We start from the raw sequence: 17,466 nt of genomic DNA, 5'->3' as shown, positions 1-17,466 counted from the left end.
ACATAAAGCCCATCAGAGATGACACCAGGGCAGTCATAAAACCAAGCCAGCGCACATCCGGCACTGACCAAGCAGAATGAGTTCGGGACAGAGAGGCTTATTTTGGGAAAGTGGAAACAAAACAAAGCTCTCTAATCGGAGCCATCTGGGCAGCAATGGCCCAGGGTGGGGCCGGGGGGGCAGGGTGGGGAGCTGAGCTGGGAATGTGTGGGTGAAGCTGCCCTGCCCACTGGGGCATGAGAACCAGGTGGGGAGAGCTGCTCCCAGCCTATGGGGTAATCACTTGGCCCTATCACGGTCATTCACTGTTCCTGTCTTCCTCTCCCACCCCAGCTCTTGGCAGTTTAGGGCACAGTGGGCCCTGCGAGGAGCTGGGGAATTCCCACGAGCGCAATGCCAGACACCATGAGAGCCCGGCGGACTGAGGGCTGGGCCCATCACAGTTCTCTCATCTTTGCACCAAGAGTCTACACCCTAAATATGGATCAAGATCGTCAAGCCTGTTGTCTAGCCTGCGAAGAGCAAACGGTTTCATCTGATTGATTGATTGATTGCCTAGAGCTTTGTGTTAAGAAGGATGCTGAGGTCTGATCTGAGATGTGACTGAAATGTACAAACTACACGTTTGCAAAGGGAGGTGGCTGGGCATTCGGGGCCACTACAATAAATCAGGGAACAGATGAGGGGCAGAGTGAAAATGATGGAGAGGAGGATATTCCAGAGAACAATCTAGTGATCTGGTGATCTGGTGAATGCTGAAGTCAAGGGAGGGAGGAATCCCAGTAGACACCCAGGTTTCTTGCTCTGGTGCGTGGAGAGATGGGAGGATGATGCCTTTCCTTTTTTCTTTTAAATACACATAAAATTTAAAATTTTTTTTAAGAGAGAGAGTTGGCTCCATAAGCAGGCTCCACGCAAAGCATGGAGTCCAGTGCTGGGCTTGATCCCGTGACCCTGAGATTAATACCTGAGCCAAAAATCAAGAGCTGGACACTCAACCCACTGACCCAGCCAGGCGCCTCGAGTTTTTTTATTTAAGAAATCTCTACACCCAACATGGGGATCGAACTCAACCCCGAGATCAAGGGTCACAAGTTCTTCCGACGAAGCCAGCCAGGCACCCCCATCTTAACTATTTTTAAGTACACAGTTCACCGGGAGTAAATACACCCTCACTGCCATACGGTCCTCACCCCAATCTCCAGAATTCATCTTCCCAAACCGAGAGTCCTCACCCGGCGAGCAACTTCCCACCCCCCACCCTGGCACTCACCACTCACCTCCTGCGAGTGAAATCACCCAGCACTTGTCCTTCTCTGTGTAATGCCCTCTGGGCTCGCCCACGCCTGTTGCAGCGGGTGTCAGAACCCCTCTCCTCCCCCAGGCCGTGCAACATCCCGTCAAGTGTGAGTAACACGTTTCGCGTAGTTATTTGCCGGTCAGCAAACAGCTGGATCGCTTCGGCTCTGGCTATTGTGACTAGGGCTGCCTTTACTTTTGGACCCGAGGTTTGAGGCCCGTGTGACATCCCACAGCTGACATGCAGGAGGATGTCAAACGACCCGGTCGAGGGCTCAGGTGTATACTGGGAGAGAGGTGCTGGGGGAGTCCCGAATGTCGACCACGATTCCAACAGGCACAGCAGGAGCGCTCCTGCAGGCGGGGCTGGCATGGGGATGACGGGGAGCAGGGGAAGACAGGGGTGAGGCGGCCGGAGCGGGGCGAGCTGGAGCAGGGCAGGACTAGGAGGAGGGCGGGGACCCCCGTGAAGGCCACAGCTTAGGCATTTGGGATGCATCTGGAATGCTGGCAAGTTGCACGTGCCTGCATTCATGGGCTCGCTACCTTGTCCCCAGCGAGGGACCGTGCCGTGGGCGTGGCCGGGACGCGCTGGGGTTCACGTCCAGCTCCACTACTTACCTGCTCTGTGGCCTCGGAAAAAATACCTAACTTCCTGGGGGTTTAACCGGGCAAGGGACTTGAAGGCAGTGCCTCGCCTTCCTTTCCTTTTTTACTGCCTCGCAGAATGGGCATAATAACGGGGCTTATGGAGTAAACGCCTGCAAAGTGCTTGGAATGATTCTACGCAGGCGGCACGTACGCGGCTAAACGCTGGTTGCCCTTTCATTCATCACACAGCCAGCGTTTAGCGAGCACCCCTGCGCGGGGGGCCTGTGCTGAGCGTTGTGGTGCAGCTGTGCAAACAGGCTTTCCTTCTCCATCTCAGAGCTATGGCTCGACACAAACAAACCTAAACCCCAGTGTAGCACGACCTGCTGTGACGGAGTAAGGCCAGGGGGCTGCCCGGAGGAGGGCGCCTCTAAGCTGAGCGGGGCAGACAGTGGTTTGTCCACGGCTGTATCCCAAGGGCCTGGCCCAGGGCCTAGCACATAGTAGGCGCTCAACTGAGCTTTGGAATTTCTCTCTCCTGTCAATCCTGGGTCGGTCCTGAGCAGCCCAGACAAGGGTGAGGCGGCTGGGACCAGCTGGACGCAGGGGCTGCGGGGAACGGCAGCTTCTGTGGGTGGACACACACCAAGGCTGTTGCCTTGACCCTCGGTCTGTGTAGAGCCCCGCGTTCCTGCCAGAACCTCCAGGGAGAAGGAAGGAGGACGCGGCCCGCGGCCCCCAGCCCCGGTCCCAGCCAACGCAAACACGGCCGCCCACGGGACAGGAAGCCGCAATGCAGCCGAAGCTCTAGAGACCCAGCGGCTTTGGGGCTCTGCAGCGGCCAGCAGGGTCCTCGTGACATCCAGCCCCCACCCAGGCCAGGCCTCTCTGTCTCCTTGTCCCCTCTGCTCCCGCCATCCAGTCTCCTGGCGGCCCCGGACTGTCCCCTTGACCTGAGAGATCCTTTGCTCCTCTGACAGCCTGCTATCCTAGAGATCTCGGGAAAGCCCACTAACCGTGTGTGTTCCCAGAGCATAAATCCTCATTCACGTCATCCTGGGCTTAACCTGTCTCCTGGCAGACTGTGCCCCTAGGCCAGCACGGCCGAGGCTCAGCTCAGGCTTTGGGCAGCCAGCAGAACAAAGGCACAGAGAAGGCCTGCACATGGCAGAGGCAGATCTGAGCCTGGGGAGGGGCCAGTCAAGAGCCCACCTGCCTTGCCCCTGCAGCTCTCCCCTCTCGGGGCTCAGTGCGCACCTGCTTGGGGGCTTGTGGGTTTTCCTGTCACTTCAGGAGCTTCTCAGAAATCCAAGAAAGTGTTCGAGCCAAAAGCCAAGGCGCAGACCAGCCTAACTGCAGCTTATCGTTCCCACGTGAAGCACGGTCTGAGCAGGACCCCGGGGCATGCCAAGTACTGGCTGCATGACCCCGGACAGCTGACCTTACTTTCAGAACCTCAGTTTCCCTGCTTGTAGAAGAAATCAGACTGGGCTGCGGTTCTGAGCGCTAGGTGGGAACCCACGGAATCGTGTCTCTCATCCCCGAAGACCCAGCCCCTCCCCCAGCCTGCCCGCTTCCCCGGGCCTCCGAGAGGGTGAGGAGCCGCCAGACCCTGCTGCTGCCTTTCATCCCAGACAGGAAGGCTCAGCTTGGCGACTCCGGGATTTGGAACAGATGTCTGCGAGATCACAGGGGGCTGGGAAAGCAGCGACCTCCATCCCGGGGCTGACCAGCCGCCTTCTCCCTCCCCGGCCCCTCACTCCGCTCCTTCCAGGGGCCCCAGGCCAGAGCCAGCCACCCATTCTCCCCTCCCACGAGCCCCCAAGGAGTGGGGGACCTGCAGAGGAGCCAGCAGAAGTGGCCTGAGGACCAGGGGGAGAGGACAGGGGCCTCCGCTGGGAACACCCCGACGACAACCCCAGACCTCCTCTTCCCCTGATATTATGCAATCCACAGCTCAGCATGGAGCAAACCGAAGCTGAATGTACCCAAGGTGGGCTCAGTCTGGGGCGGCTATGGGTCTCTGGGACCCCCAGTGCAGAAACAGGGCCCAGGGTCAGGACATCTTTTGGAAGCCAGCTCCACGAGCATTTCCCAATCCCTGGGTTGAGACCACCCTCGGGGAAGCTCAGCCCTGAGCTGTTCTCAGCAGAGTGGCCTTGGCCACACACAAGGACTGTCACAGCTCCTGTAAGCACGTGGCCAACCTGAGCTTCATGGAGCCTGCACGATGACCAGGGGGAGGTGGCCGGTCTCAGCCCTATTTCACAGGGGAGGACACGGAGGCACAGAGAGGCGGTAGCACTTGCCCAGCAAGTGGCTGAGCCCTGCCTGCGTCCTAAGTTCATTTTGCGATATCTACTCCACTCTGTCCCCAGAGCAGGCCAGCGAGATCCCAAGCTGGGTCCAGATGCACAGACCGAGGAGGGGACACTGCCATCCATTCATTCGGGCTTCCTTTCTCCACTCGTGAACATTCTGGAGCCCCTCCTATCCGCCTGGTGCTGCACACGGTGATGGAAAGAACACTGGGTCAGGGTGAGGTGTGTGTGTCTGTGCATATGTGTGTGTTTGAGTGTGACTATACCCGTGTGTGAGAGTTTGAGTGAATGAGTAAGTGAGTATGTGTGGGAGTGTGAGGGTGAGTGTGTGACTGAGCAGACGCAAGTGAATGTGCATGTGAATGGAGTGGTGAGTGTGCGGGTATGAGTGTGAGCATGTGGCTGAATAAATGTGTGAGTATAAGTAGATGTGTGAGGATGAGTGTGTGGACACGAGTGTGGGTATGGGCATGTGAGTGGATGTGAGTGTGAGTAGGTGTGTGGGTATGAGTATGAGTACATGCGAGTGAATGTGTGCCTGTGAAGGTGAGCATATGAGTATGAGTGGATGTGTGTGAGTGTCAATGAGTGTGTGGATGAGCACATGAGTGTTGAGTAGATGTGTCCAAGTGTATGAGTGTGAGTAGATGTGTGTGAGGTGGATAAGTGTGTGGTTGAGCACATGGGTGTAAATCGATGAACATGAATGTGTGTGCATGTGTGAGTGTGACTACATATATGTGGGTGTACATATGAGTGTGAGCAAGTGTGTGATCACATGAGTGTGAGTAGATGTGTGCAGGTGAACGAGTGTGAATAGATGTGTGTGGCTGAGCATGAGTGTGAGCCAATGTGAATAGACAAGATTATGAGTGTGAGCAACTGTGTGTGGATGAGCACACGAATGTGAGTAGATGTATGTGAGTGTATGAGTGTGAGTAGATGTGTGTGGATATGCAGACATAGATAGCAGCAGTATGAGTAGATGCATGTGAGTGTGCCTCAGTGTGTGGCTGAGTGTATAAGTGTGAGTAGATGTGTGTGACTGCGAGTGTGAGGTTCCCTATGGCTAAGGGTCCCAGGCAGAGCTCAGCAAGGTCAGCCGGCTAGGCACAAGGCCCCGCATGCGAGTGCTCAGCTAAGGGGAGCTGCCCCCAAACCCCACCCCACGGTGCTTCCCGCCCCTCCCACTTTGTCTGAGCCGGGACAGAGCCTCTTGCCCACCCCTGGCTCCACTGACACAGGCAACACATCAGCCAGGCCCCCCTCCTCTGTCATGGAACAGCGACTTCCCCCACGGCCCCCACCCTGTCCCAGATTCCTTCCCCAGTGGTCTTGGGGTTCTGCCAGCCCCGTCCAGCCAGCTCCCCCAGACTCCCTCCCCACGCTGGTTTCCTTTCACCGGCCTGGGCAGAGACCCCGCCCCATCTAGCGGTCCAGACAGGCCAGGAACAGTGACAAAACCCCGGGGAGCTGAGCTGCTTGGGGGTGACAGCCCACAACTGGCCTGCTCTGCTGAGGGGCCCAGTGTCCCCCCCGCACCTCACTTCAATGTCATCTCCCAGTCCTCCCCGAAGCGCTATCACCCAGGGTTGGAAGAGCCCATTCCATGGCTGGGTGGAGCTCGTGTAAAGGAATTTATGCTTGACTCTGGGATACCCATGATTGCTTCTTTCCAGTCATTTAGCAGCTGTGTGCCTTTGGTCAAAACACTTAACCTCTCTGAGCCTCAATTTTCTCATCTGAAAACTGGGGATATGGTCCCATAACCCCTAACCCAAACTGCTTAGCTGTGGATGTGTTTTGGAATTCAGAATTTTATAGGGTTTAGAGAGATGATGTAGTCCTTATACCTCGGCTTGTGTGAACACCCCCAGCTGGGTTTGCTCCCCCCCAGGCTGTACTTAAATGAGATTTCAGTAGCAAAAACGTATGAATATTCATTCTAACTAGGATAAACAAGGTCTATAAATAGCCTTGGGTCGGATTTAGCAGCCAAAACGAATTACAAAAACACTTGAATTTTCAAAGTTTGGGGAGATTTCAAACCCACAGACAAGGGAGTGCAAACGGGTGGAACCCCCCCCCAAAAGGGCTGCAGGCAATAGATAAGATGTCAGCTCAGGGCCTGGCACGTCTTGGGGCCCAGGGAGGACCTGGATTGGGCTGGACTCAAAGGGGAAGGGGATACTCCCATTTCCAAACGGGAGTGAAGGGCTGGGTCCAGACTGGAGATGCTGAGCCCAGGGGTCTGAGGTGCAGAGGGAAGGGAGGGGCGGGCGGGCAGGACGGCCTGGGCCTGGCCGTCAAGCCCAGTCACCCAACAGCAAGCTTCGCTCCTGCTCAGGGGCTAAGCCGTCCCGGAGGTGAAAGCCTTGTCTCCTAGCCCCAAGAACACACCCAGCACTGCACACAGCCCCAGGGATTCATGAGCCCCCAGAGCCCCCACGATTAAGAGCTCCTGCCCCAGAGGGCAGACTAGCCCACCCCCCCCGAGGGGGTCCCCCCTTGTCCCCCACAAAGCTCTGGGTCTAGGAGCGAGCAACCCCTTGGCAGCGCACGACCCTCACATCCAGACCCACTGCTCTGTAAAGGGCTCCGGGGAGGCTTCCCGCCCCCGCCAGCCCCCACGGGGCCACCCACCCGTCCTCCCTTCCCGTTACCCGGGAACGCGGGCGGCGGGCACGGGCCGCGTCCGCTCTGCAGCCAAGCCGGGGCGCGCAGCACCCCCGACGGGCTGCGGTCCGGGGACGGGGCGGCGCTTACCCAGGCGGAGGGTGATGTTGACCGAGGTGGGGTACTGCACGCCGAAGGCCATGGACGGGCTCTGCCACCAGGTGCTGTCGTCCTGGCTGTGGAAGTCGGTGAGGTAGGCGGCGTCGTGGCGGCGCCGGGGGTCGGCGGCGTCGCAGCGCTGGCACTGCGCCCCCGCGCCCGGCGCGCCCACGTGCGGGCAGAAGTCCTCGGGCGGGCGGCCGCACGTGTGCGAGGCCTCGGCGCGCCGGCCGAACGCCGCGTTCTCGAACACCGGCAGGCAGCGCTGCGGCCGCCCCGCGTCGTCGTAGCACGCGCCCATGCCCGCGCCGGCCGCCCGCGGCGCCAGCAGCGCCAGACCCAGCAGGAGCCCCGCCGCCGCCATGGCCCCCGGGCACCGACGCCCGTGCGCGCCCCGCTCTGCCCGGGCCGGCTGCGCCGCGGTGGGCGCCCACCCGCCTCCCTCCGCCCCTCCTCCGGGGGGCGGGGCCGGGCGCGGGGCGGGGCGCGGGGCGGGGCGGGGCCCCCACCTCGCGGCCGCGCGGTCCCTGGGCGCTCACCCCCACCTGCTGGACGTGCCCGGGAGTGCCCCAGCTGCCTCGGGGCCCCCGCGGCGACAGCGCGCCGCCAGGAGCCTCAGCGTCCTCATCTGTGAAATGGGACTGGTCACGAAGCAGGGTCATTTGCACTCTGTGCGGTGTCGGTGGCTGCTCAGAAGGTGGGAACGGCTCGCCGGGGTCTTGCCAAGGCCTAAGAGAGAGGGTCTTACTGCCTGGTCTTTCCCATGGCAACAAAGTCACCCAAGGCAGATTCGTGGGATGGCTCCTCGCCTTTCGGCCTCCCCATGACCTCTGAACAGTCCTCCCGCTGGTCACTTCTGCCTGAGATATTTGTGACCAAGGGTACCTGGTCTCGTCACAGTGTCCCCTCAGAGAGGCCTTCCCGGCCCACCCCTTATCACTCTCCCCTTTTATTTACTCTCCATTCCCTAAAATTAGTAAGTCAAGAGGGAAAAACCATATGCTTAGATCAATAGATGCCAAGGGAAACACTGGAAATCTAGAAAACGCTGGAAATCTAGAAAACGTTTCCAGAAAACGCTAAGGAAAATGGAAAATACATGGTCTGACATGCGAAGCACTGGTTTTCAGCTCTGGCCTCTGCAGCTGGGGTTCCAGATGCAAACTAGGTCCTGCCAGCCGGAGGTCCTCGCTTGCAGTTTGGAGAGCAGAAGTGGGCGGGAGCGATCTTCTGCCCTTCTGGTGGCCAGCAGGGTCACAGAGGAGGACGGTTCCTGCGGGAGGGTGCTTCCAATATCCCACTCTGCAGGGGCGGAGAGTCCTTTGTGGGCAGTGGTGGCAGCAGTGGGGTCTCGATTCCTATTTCTGGCCCCCAGATTTGCACTTAGAGGGCGAGCTCCCAGAGGCTCCAGTGGGGGCAGCTTCCCAGGTGGGTCAGTTCTGCAGTGTGCTAGCTCTCAGCCCTTCGGTCCTTCCAGCCGTCCATGAGCACGTCATTCCCTGCATTCAATCCTTCCTGTTGGAAATAGCTAAGCACCTGCCAAGGGCTTGGCCCAGAGCCCAGCGTGGAATGAGTGTGCGGTAAATTGCTGTCACTGTAGTGAAGACAAGAGCCTGCCCCCTGGGAGCCCTCCCTCTGGTTGGAGAGGGAGGTCATGCATGCCCCGGGAAACAGCCTGTGACGATGTTCCAAGGCTTGTTCTCGCCTGGTTCACAAAGACAGGTGTGGCCTTGTGTTTACAGTCATCTATTCCTCGGCAAACCCACACTGCTGCCCACTGTGCCCTTAGCACTGTGCTGGAGCAGTGACCCAGAGAAGAGTTAGACACTTCCCTCCCAGTTCCTCTCTATGCCCAGATGTCCATGAACGTCTTGGGGCTTGGGGGTGGGTGTGGGTGGGTGATGGCTAGCTCTGCCTAGAGTTGGAGTGTGCTTTCCAGAAGAGGTGACACGTAGACAGAGCCGTAAAGGATGAGTATAGGGAAGGGGAGGAGGCCCAGCAGGCGCAAAGGCTCAGGGATGACTGGGGAGGGCAGGAGTGTCGTGTGTTTGCAGATCAGGGTGGGGGGTTGATCCCGGGGAAGACTGCAACATGATGTGGGGTAGGGGGCACCTCGGGGATGAGCTGTGGCTTCAGCTTGCAGAGGGTTTGTGGGGACAGGGACTTCGTGTGGCTCACCCTGGCGTCCCCCGAGCCTGCGCTGAGTGTGGTTTGGGGAATGTTTGTGGGGTGGGCAGGAACAACACGCCCGGGAAAGCCTGATCCAACAGGGAGTGGGCAGGAGATGATGGCTCCTTCGAGAGGTGCCAGCTGGGTGTTCAGCGACCTTGCCCAGCTCCTGGACAACGGGCCATCCTGCCTCGGCTGGCGACCTCAGTCCCACTCTCTCGTCCCAGGTTCCCACTTGCCTCCTGGTTTTCCAGTTTCTCCTGCCTCAGCTCCACATCCAGCTGTTCATGTTCGCCCAGGACCCACCAGCAGGTGGCGACATTGGCCACATGACGGGACTGGTCTCTTTCGCCCCCTGGCGGCCAAGGACAACTTGGGCGGAGGTCCCCGTGCAGCCGTGGCCCAGGGACCAGAATAGTCACTTGGTCCAGGGCACTGGCCGTACAAATGGGAAAACTGAGGCCCCGAGAGGGGAAGTGGTCTGCTGAAAGCACATGCACAGCGGGACATGACCAGGTCCCTCCCATCCCTGAATGGGAGTCAGGAAGGGACTGGGATCTATAGATGCTGGGAAGCCAAGTGTGGCCCCCCAAGTGCACCCACAAAGTCCCAGGATAACTGCCAACATCTGCGAGACAAAGAGACAATGAACACCCCTGTGACCGCGGGGAAGGGATCTGGAATGAGCAGAACTGCGGACGTGACCGTTTGGGACACTGGGCAGCAAGAGGCCTGCTACTGTCAAACTAGAAAAGGCTCCGAGTGTTCCTCCCAGCAGGACTCACCACGACCCCAGTAAAGGCAGCTGTGCCCTGCCCCCAGGGGCCCCTCCGCACACACATGACAGCAACCCGGTCTTCGCAGCCCACAGGAGTTATGGACTACCTAGCCTCGGTTTCCCTGCAGCTTAGACCTTTAAGACCCAATCCCACAATGTGCCCGTGATCCTAACCCATTGTCTTAGTGGTGGCAGGGAGCCCGGGAAGGCTCTTCAGCAGCAGAGTCGGAGTCACTTTCCTCCAGGAAAATGGATGGGGATGGAATCCAGGGGGCCAGCGTGGAGGTGGTGTGGGAGGAGGGGCCGGTATCTGTGTGTGGCTGATGGGGGGTTATGCCTATGCTGGGGACCTGTGGAATCTCTGCAGAGGCCTGGCCTCCTGCTTGGGGCTCTGAGCAGAGGTGGCAGACTGCCCTCCCCGCCGCCCACCTACCAAGGGTTAAAACCTCCTGGCAGAGAAAGGAAGGAGAAGAACCCTGTCCTGATTTGCTTAATGAACGCTAATTAAAAAGACAGAAGATAGCAGATTCCTTCAGGACAAAGATGAAAGGCCTGTTAATTAAATCTAGGGAGATGGGGCCAGGACCCCGCTGATCCCACCTGACAGCCCCACAGCCTCCTTGGAGCCCAGGGTTGGGACTCTAGCAGAAGGGGAAAAGCAGCCCCCTTCCCCAGCCTTGAGGCCCCGCCTGGTGGGTCCTGCCCCTCTGGGTTGCCTCGTTTTCCCTATCTGGACAGCATGAGCATTGGCCTAGGTGACTTCCCATGATGCCCCGACTGGCTCCAGGGCCCTGAAAGTCTGTGCTCTCTATCTGTATGCCTGGGCCTCAGTCTTCCCTTCTGTTAAGTGGGGAGACTCTACCTGCTCAGCAGTGAGACAGACAAGGCCTGAAGTCAGAACTGGGGGTCTGCCAAGGCTATATGGGGAACCAGGAAGTTTAGTGACTGGCTATAGCTAGACCCACAGGACCCTGCTGCCAGGCCCAAGCCCGTGTGTCTGTGCTGTGATCACCCTCCAGGGCACCGTCCTGTACCTCTGAACAAGGATAACGTGGCCTTCACGGAGGCTTCCTGGGAGCCGGGCCCGGGCTGAGTGCACCACTTGCACAGGTAAGTGTAGGCAGTGGGTAGTCCCACTCAAGGGACTCCCCAAGGGATTAGGGAGACGGACAGTGACCCGGGAAACAAACAGTGAATTAGGCAGTGACAGTTCCCTGATAAGAGCCACAAAGGAAACAGATGAGGGAACACGATGCACTCTGAGAGAGGGTGAGTTTAGTTAGGATCATCAGGGAAGGCTTCTCAGAGGAGGTGACAGATCAGTGGAGACTGGCAAGATGGGATGGGAGGCGGGGTAGGGAGGGAGGGCTCCCACTGATGGGAGGCGACAGGGGACCCCCTCAGCTGTCGTCCTCACAGAGCATCCTCTCCCTGGAGTTAACAAGTTCAGACAGGCCAAGGGACATGGCTGGCCTCAGGCCTGTCACTACTCAGTCTAGCAACGGTCTCACGACCCTGCCCCCCACACTGTGCCCAGCCGGGGCCCAGGATGAGTCAGTCCTAGGTGCCCTTCAAATGGAGGGGGCCCAAGAGGACAAATAATGTCCTCCTTCTGGGTGGTCCGGGGACCAGAGGCTGGGCTGGAGAGGAGGCTCCGTGGACAGACATTTACTGGGTCCATACGCCAAGCCCTGGGGACGGAATGATGAGTGATGGCAAAACTGTCCCTGCATTTGGGGGACCCAGATGATAAACCGGTGATTATAACAGAGGACAGCCAGTTAAAGCCCTGGGCTGGAGAGGCCAGGGAAGGCTTTCTGGAGGAGGTGGGGGTCTCCGCTAAGAGCTAGAAAGGAGATGGCCAGGAAAGGGGGGTGGGGTGAGCATTCCAGGAGAGGGAACAGAGTATGAAAGGTTCAGAGGCAAAACTTGAGGAACTGAAGGGTGCTCGGTGTGGCTGGAGGTGGGAGTTTGAGAAAAGGCAGGGTGGGACGGCCGAGGTGGGAGCTGGGAGTCGGCCGAAGAGCCCTCGTTTCAGCTGGGGGCTTCGGGCACCCGTGGGAAGGTTTCGGCAGAGGTGGCGCGGAGCAGGGCTGGTCTTGGGACGTCTTCCCTGGCTGCTGCAGGTCGTGTGGTGGGCTGCGGGGGTGGGCGAGGAAGCCCACCTGGGCTGTGGGAAAGGATCTGGAAGCTTCCATACGAGGCAGGGAGAGAGGATGGTGGCCTGGACAGGAGCAGGAGCTGGACAAGCTCTGGGCTGGGCGGGGGAGGTCTCTGGCTGGGGAGGGGTGCCAGTCTGAGAAATAGGCCCAGGGAGATGGGAAGGTCCATTTTAAGTGCTCAAAGTATGTGTCCCAAAGGTCACCCGAGAGAGGCATCCGAGAGGCCAGAAGCTTCTCCCTGCTTGTCCCCTCCCTCACTATGTGTCCTTGGACAAGTCCTTTCCCCTCTCTGGGCCTCAAGATTCCCACCTGTATCCTGCCTAAAAGGTGGCCTAGAATGGCCTCTGAGCCCCTCTGGAGTGGCTTCCCATCCCTAAACCTCTCGCAGGGGCCCAGGTTGTCCCCTCCCCAGTGAGAGACTCACTAGACCCAGCCTCTGGCCCCAGCCTCTGGCCCTTACCATGTCTGGCTCCCATTCCCTCTGAACACCCACGGTCCGGAGTGGCACCTATAGCTCTGGGACTCCCTGAGGAAATGCCCATGGCTAGGTCCACGCAGACTGGCCTGTGGTGTCCAGACACTGCCCACACAGCCGAAGTGTCCAGTGTGCTACTCACAGAAGGGGCCAGCCGGGGATACCAGGGTCATGGAACCCATCCTACGGGGAGATTAAACATCAGAGCTGTCCCCCAGTAAGGTCTTGTCTGTCTGCCCCCATCCCAGACCAGGGACTCCTAAAGGGAAGGCAGGAAGGGGTCTAACTCATACCCTGGGCAGGTGGCAGAATGGGTGGTCACAGAATGTCCAGTGAATGAATGAAGGATGATGAATGAGTGATAAATGAATACGGAAAAAGTGCGGAATGAGCGCACCTGCCACCCTTTCCTGTTGGCCACTCCGTTCTGGCCACACCGGCCTCCTTCCCAGAGACAGAGCTCATTCCCACCACACGGTGTTTGCAGCTGCCTTTCCTTGTGCCTGGAGCACTGTTCCTGGAGATCTGGGCATCCCTCCCTGCCCAGCGTCCCTGCACGGAGAGGCCACCCAGACCTCCGGACTTTCCCCTGTGCTTCCTGCCTAGGCACACTGTGTTACTTTCTTCTCTAACTGTCGCCACGCATGAGACGGCATATTGGTACTTGCTTGTTTTTCTGTGGTCTGTCTCCTCCGTCAGACTGTGAGCTCCATGAGGGTGGGGGGCCGTGCTGCCCTCTGCCCTCTGGCTCCACGCCCAACACCTACATGCATGGGATGAATAAATGGAGACACGGTACCCACAGGGCGCAAGGCAGCAGAGCAGGGCCCAGAGTCCCTCGGCAGAATGACCGGCTCTGTGTAGACGCTGGTCCTCACCCAGGGTTCTCACTGCAGGGAAGCTGTCCTCAAACAGTAATCTCATTTCTGAGCTCTTTTTGCTGAGGACAAGGAAACAGCAATTACAAGTCAGCAGCAGAACCCAGCCAGGATGGAAAAGGCACAGGAAAGCAACACTGCCCTCCAGCTGCCCTAGGGATTCTTGAGTCAGTGCCATGAGCACCACTGGGACCATGCTGGGACCCCCCCAAGACTGAGATGGACCCCGTCCATCCCCAGGGTCTGTCACGACCCTGCAGGGGCTCCCATGGCCCTTGGGTAAAGGCAGCCTCTCAGGCTTCAGCTCCTCAAATCCCAGAACTCCTGCCTCGCTGGCCAGCGTCTTCCAGATGCTCAGATATGCCAGGTCGCCTCCTACCCCAGGACATTCGCACCTGCCAGTCCCTCCACCTGAAATGCTCTCTGCCGCATCTCACCGGCTTGATTCTTGCTCCTCCTCTTGGCCTCAGGGTCAGGATAATGTCGATTCCTAAGGAAGTCCTCCCTGAGGCTCCGTTCCTGATTTCATAGCACTTCTAACTCTCATTATTAGTGTCCTGTCCTTTGTTCCCACTAGAGTCCCAAGCCCAGAGGATAAGAATCCTATAGTTTCCTGCTCTGTCCCTGACACACACCCCAGGCCGGATATAGACCAGATGGTCCCTAAATGGTGTGGAGTGAAAGAGCAAAAGAGTGAGTGAAGGGAGGAAATCGGGTGGAGGGAAGAGGGGAGGATGGATAGAAAGTAGGAGGGAAATGAGGAGACAGAAGCTGGCTGCGAGGCCCAGACTCCGCTGGCTTCCCTCTCCCGGTGCGCTGGTGCTTTAAGTGGGTGAAGGCCAAGGGCAGGGAAGGAGCTGGCAGGCCCATGACGGGGAAGTGATCTACGAGTGCGCCTCACCCTTCACGTGGCTTTATTTTGAAAACGTGAACTTTACAAATGTCAGGGAAAGGTGGGATTCTCAGCCTGGGACCGCTGAGAAGCCAATTAGCATTCCCGGTGCTGTGCTAATGGGGCCGTACCTGGACTGTGGGAAATTTATGCCGCCTGCTGGGGCCGATGCAGAGGCCAAGGCGGGAGGGTCTGAAACATAAAGTGGCAAGACTGCCAAATCTGTGCCTCCTCCGTGAGGACCTGGGCCACTGTGGGGACGCCTGGAGGACAGGGAGGCAGGTAGGGTAAACCCCACGTGTGGTAGAGGCTACGGGGGCTGGGCAGGGTTAGAGGACCCCTGGGTGCTGCACCCTGGGAGGGGTCACACCTCGGCCTCCCTCCAAGGGGCCAGGCCCTAGACCTGAGCGCAGGACCACGAAGGTCATTCTGATTCCTCTTCACGGGGTCGGGTTAGGGAGAGACAAGAGGTTGCCGGCGCAGAGACCAAGGGTCAGGGAAGCAAGGTCGCTCAGCTGGGAGGGTCAGGCCGGACTTGAATTTGGTTCCCTTGGACTATCAGCGGCCTCCTTACCTGGCCTGCCCCCGCATCCCCCAGTTTTCGGGACAAACCTCATTTGGGATGGCCTGCAGCATCAGGCCGGGGCTCTTCCACATCCGGGCAACCCTCCAGGAGCACGTGGGGAGTACTGTGTGGGCCGCGGCGCACTGACGCACACTGTTCCCTCTGCCGGAACCAGCCTGCTCTCCACAGTGTATCGTCTGTGCCCAGCCCCAGCAGGGAAATTTCTCTCCTGGACGGACTATCCTTTCTTCGCAAATCACCCTCCATGCAATGCTGTGTCACGGGGGTGTGCTGGGAGCTGCTAGGCTTCCATTCGGATCTGAGTGTGGGTGGTGAGTGTGTGGTACGTAAGGTGTGCATGGCGGGGGGGGGGTGCGTGGTGCGTGCGTGTGTATGGATGGTGGGCGGGGTGTGGTGCACGTGTGTGCGTGTGACTGTGTGTGTTGTGGAGGGTGGGATGGGGCGACACCGAGGCCGGGAGCACTGGCGGGGTGCTGGGGCCTGTCCCCGAGGGGCCCAGGAGGAAGCGCTCTAGGCCATTGCCGTCGTGGGTGCAGGAGCTCACGTGGCCGCCCCAGAGAGGCTGTCGAGGCTCCGCCGGACGCGGGTCCCCAGGGCTCTCCAGCTGCGTCCTCCCACAGGCTGGGGTCCTGTCCCTCAGAAGACGCAGAGGCCTGGGACACCGCTGGGGATCACTGACGACCCCGGGGCCCGGCCTCTGATGCCTCCTGTTGTCCCCAGAACGGAGCTCTGCTGAGAGCAGGGACTCCGCCCATCCTAAGTGCCTGGGCAGCTCGATGCCTGGAGGGGCTGCCTGGCCCTGCGCCCCGAGCCATGTGTGCCAGGCCTGCTCCAACCTCGGAGCGACCGCCGCCCCCACTCTCAGAGGAGGAGGCCAGGCTGGGGGAAGACGGACTCACCCGGGCACCCAGGGCTCCGAGGTGCAGGTGCTTAATTTCGAGAACGTGGTTCAACCCCAAAGCAGAAGCGAGGCTTGGCCAACGGCACGGGGTTTCCGTGGGAGCGCCAGGCCGGGGAGCACAGGTCATGAGTCTGCCGTGCTGTCCGGATGCAGAGGAGCGAGGACACCGGGCCTCCCGGGTCCCCTGCGGGCAAGCGGCAAGAGGCTCGGGCTCGGGTCCCGAGTAGGGATGCCACGGCCTGGCGGTTGGCAGAGGGCGGGCAGAGCAGCCTGCCAAACGGAGGCCCCTCAATAATAGGGAGTGACCGGCACGTCTGCTCCCTGTCCCAGCCAGGGGACAGGCTCTGCCTTCATAACGCGTGATCGATGGGCCTAATATGGGACTGGAGACGGCGGGCTGGCAGCCCCGGCCCGGCCTGCCGGCTGCCATTTGCCCATATATTTATTTATTTATGCATTCTCCTCCGTGGCAAAAGCCCAAAGACAATAAAAGAAATTGAATTGCATATCAGATGGGACATCAGAGGGAGATACGGCCATAAATCGCGTCGTATTTATTCCATAAATATCAGCGCCTCCCGAATAGCCAGTGCCCGTGATGAAGTTATAATCAGGAATCTGGTCCCAGGATGCTCGCCACCGGCCCCTCCCCCACTAGACAAACAGGCTGGGTCCCCCAAATAAATAACTGCTTCCTCAGGCCACCTGCCCCCGCCGACGCAGGCATCTGCTCGCCCCGGCTGCCTCCTCCCGGAGCAAGGAGCGGGGTCTCTGGGAAAGGGCAGAAGAGGTGGCTGGCACTCGGGTGTCCCCAGGCCCGGAGGGAAGTCACCTTCTCCAGCTCCTGTGCCCCCACCTGCCCACCTACACCCCACCATCACCTGGCTGGAGCCAACATTCTTCCTCTCTTTCTCTCTATGCCAGTCTCCCCCCGTCCAGAGTGTAATTTACATTCAGGAAAATGCACAAATTAGTGTATGGCTTGTGTCCCCTCATGTCCCCTCCCTGTCGCGCTATCCCCTGAGGTCCCTTCGCGGGTTCTAGAATTTCAGAAAAAGGCAGTCATATAACCTGGCCCGTTCCTCGTTTGCTTGGCATCGACGCCCAGGAGAGCCGCCCACGTCATTGGGCGTATCAGGGGGTCGTCCTTTCTCCTGGCTGTGTGGAGTTCCACGGGCATCCACACCCCAATCTGTGCGTCCGTTCTCCTGCGGCTGGACGTCTGGGCTGTTTCTAAGCTGCTGTGAATGTCCTTGCGTGTGTCTTTCTGTGGATATGAAAACTCGTTTCTGGAGTGTGTGGCTGGGCGTGGAGTGGGAGGGTCCTGGGCAGGAGGTATGTTTAGGGGGAAGCGCCAAGCACGTCTTCAGAGACGCTGCACTGTTTTTTATGCCCACAGGATGTGTGCGAGTCCCCGTTGTTCCAGGTTTGTGGTAACACTTGGCTTTGTCTTGTCTTTAATTTTGGCCACTCTGGTGACTTTGTCCTGAGATCTCTTTGTTGTTTTATTTTTATTTTTTAAGATTTTATTTATTTATTTGACAGACCGAGAAGAGAGCACAAGCAAGGGGAGAAGCAGAGGGAGAGGGAGAAGCAGGCTCCCCACTGAGCAAGGAGCCCAAGGCGGGGCTCGATCCCG

General features: G+C 59.0%; 1 protein-coding gene across 2 annotated transcripts in view; it reads right to left on the bottom strand.

The window, feature by feature from the left end:
- The window catches only part of LAMC3 (laminin subunit gamma 3), a gene marked incomplete at its 5' end in the record, with an annotated part of 54,725 nt that extends 47,375 nt beyond the window's left edge, over positions 1 to 7,350 (bottom strand). For both annotated transcript variants that reach the window (XM_080820700.1, XM_080820701.1), the window contains one exon: positions 6,978 to 7,350. In XM_080820700.1, coding sequence (XP_080676826.1) covers positions 6,978 to 7,350 — 373 coding nt within the window. The remainder of the gene's footprint in view (positions 1 to 6,977) is intronic.
- Between the last annotated feature and the right edge of the window lie 10,116 nt (positions 7,351 to 17,466).

The sequence above is a fragment of the Martes martes genome (genome assembly GCF_963455335.1).
Source record: "Martes martes genome assembly, chromosome: 12".
Taxonomy (NCBI): domain Eukaryota; kingdom Metazoa; phylum Chordata; class Mammalia; order Carnivora; family Mustelidae; genus Martes; species Martes martes.
Note: the sequence above shows the minus strand (reverse complement) of the source record. Positions and strands in the feature narration are given on the sequence as shown.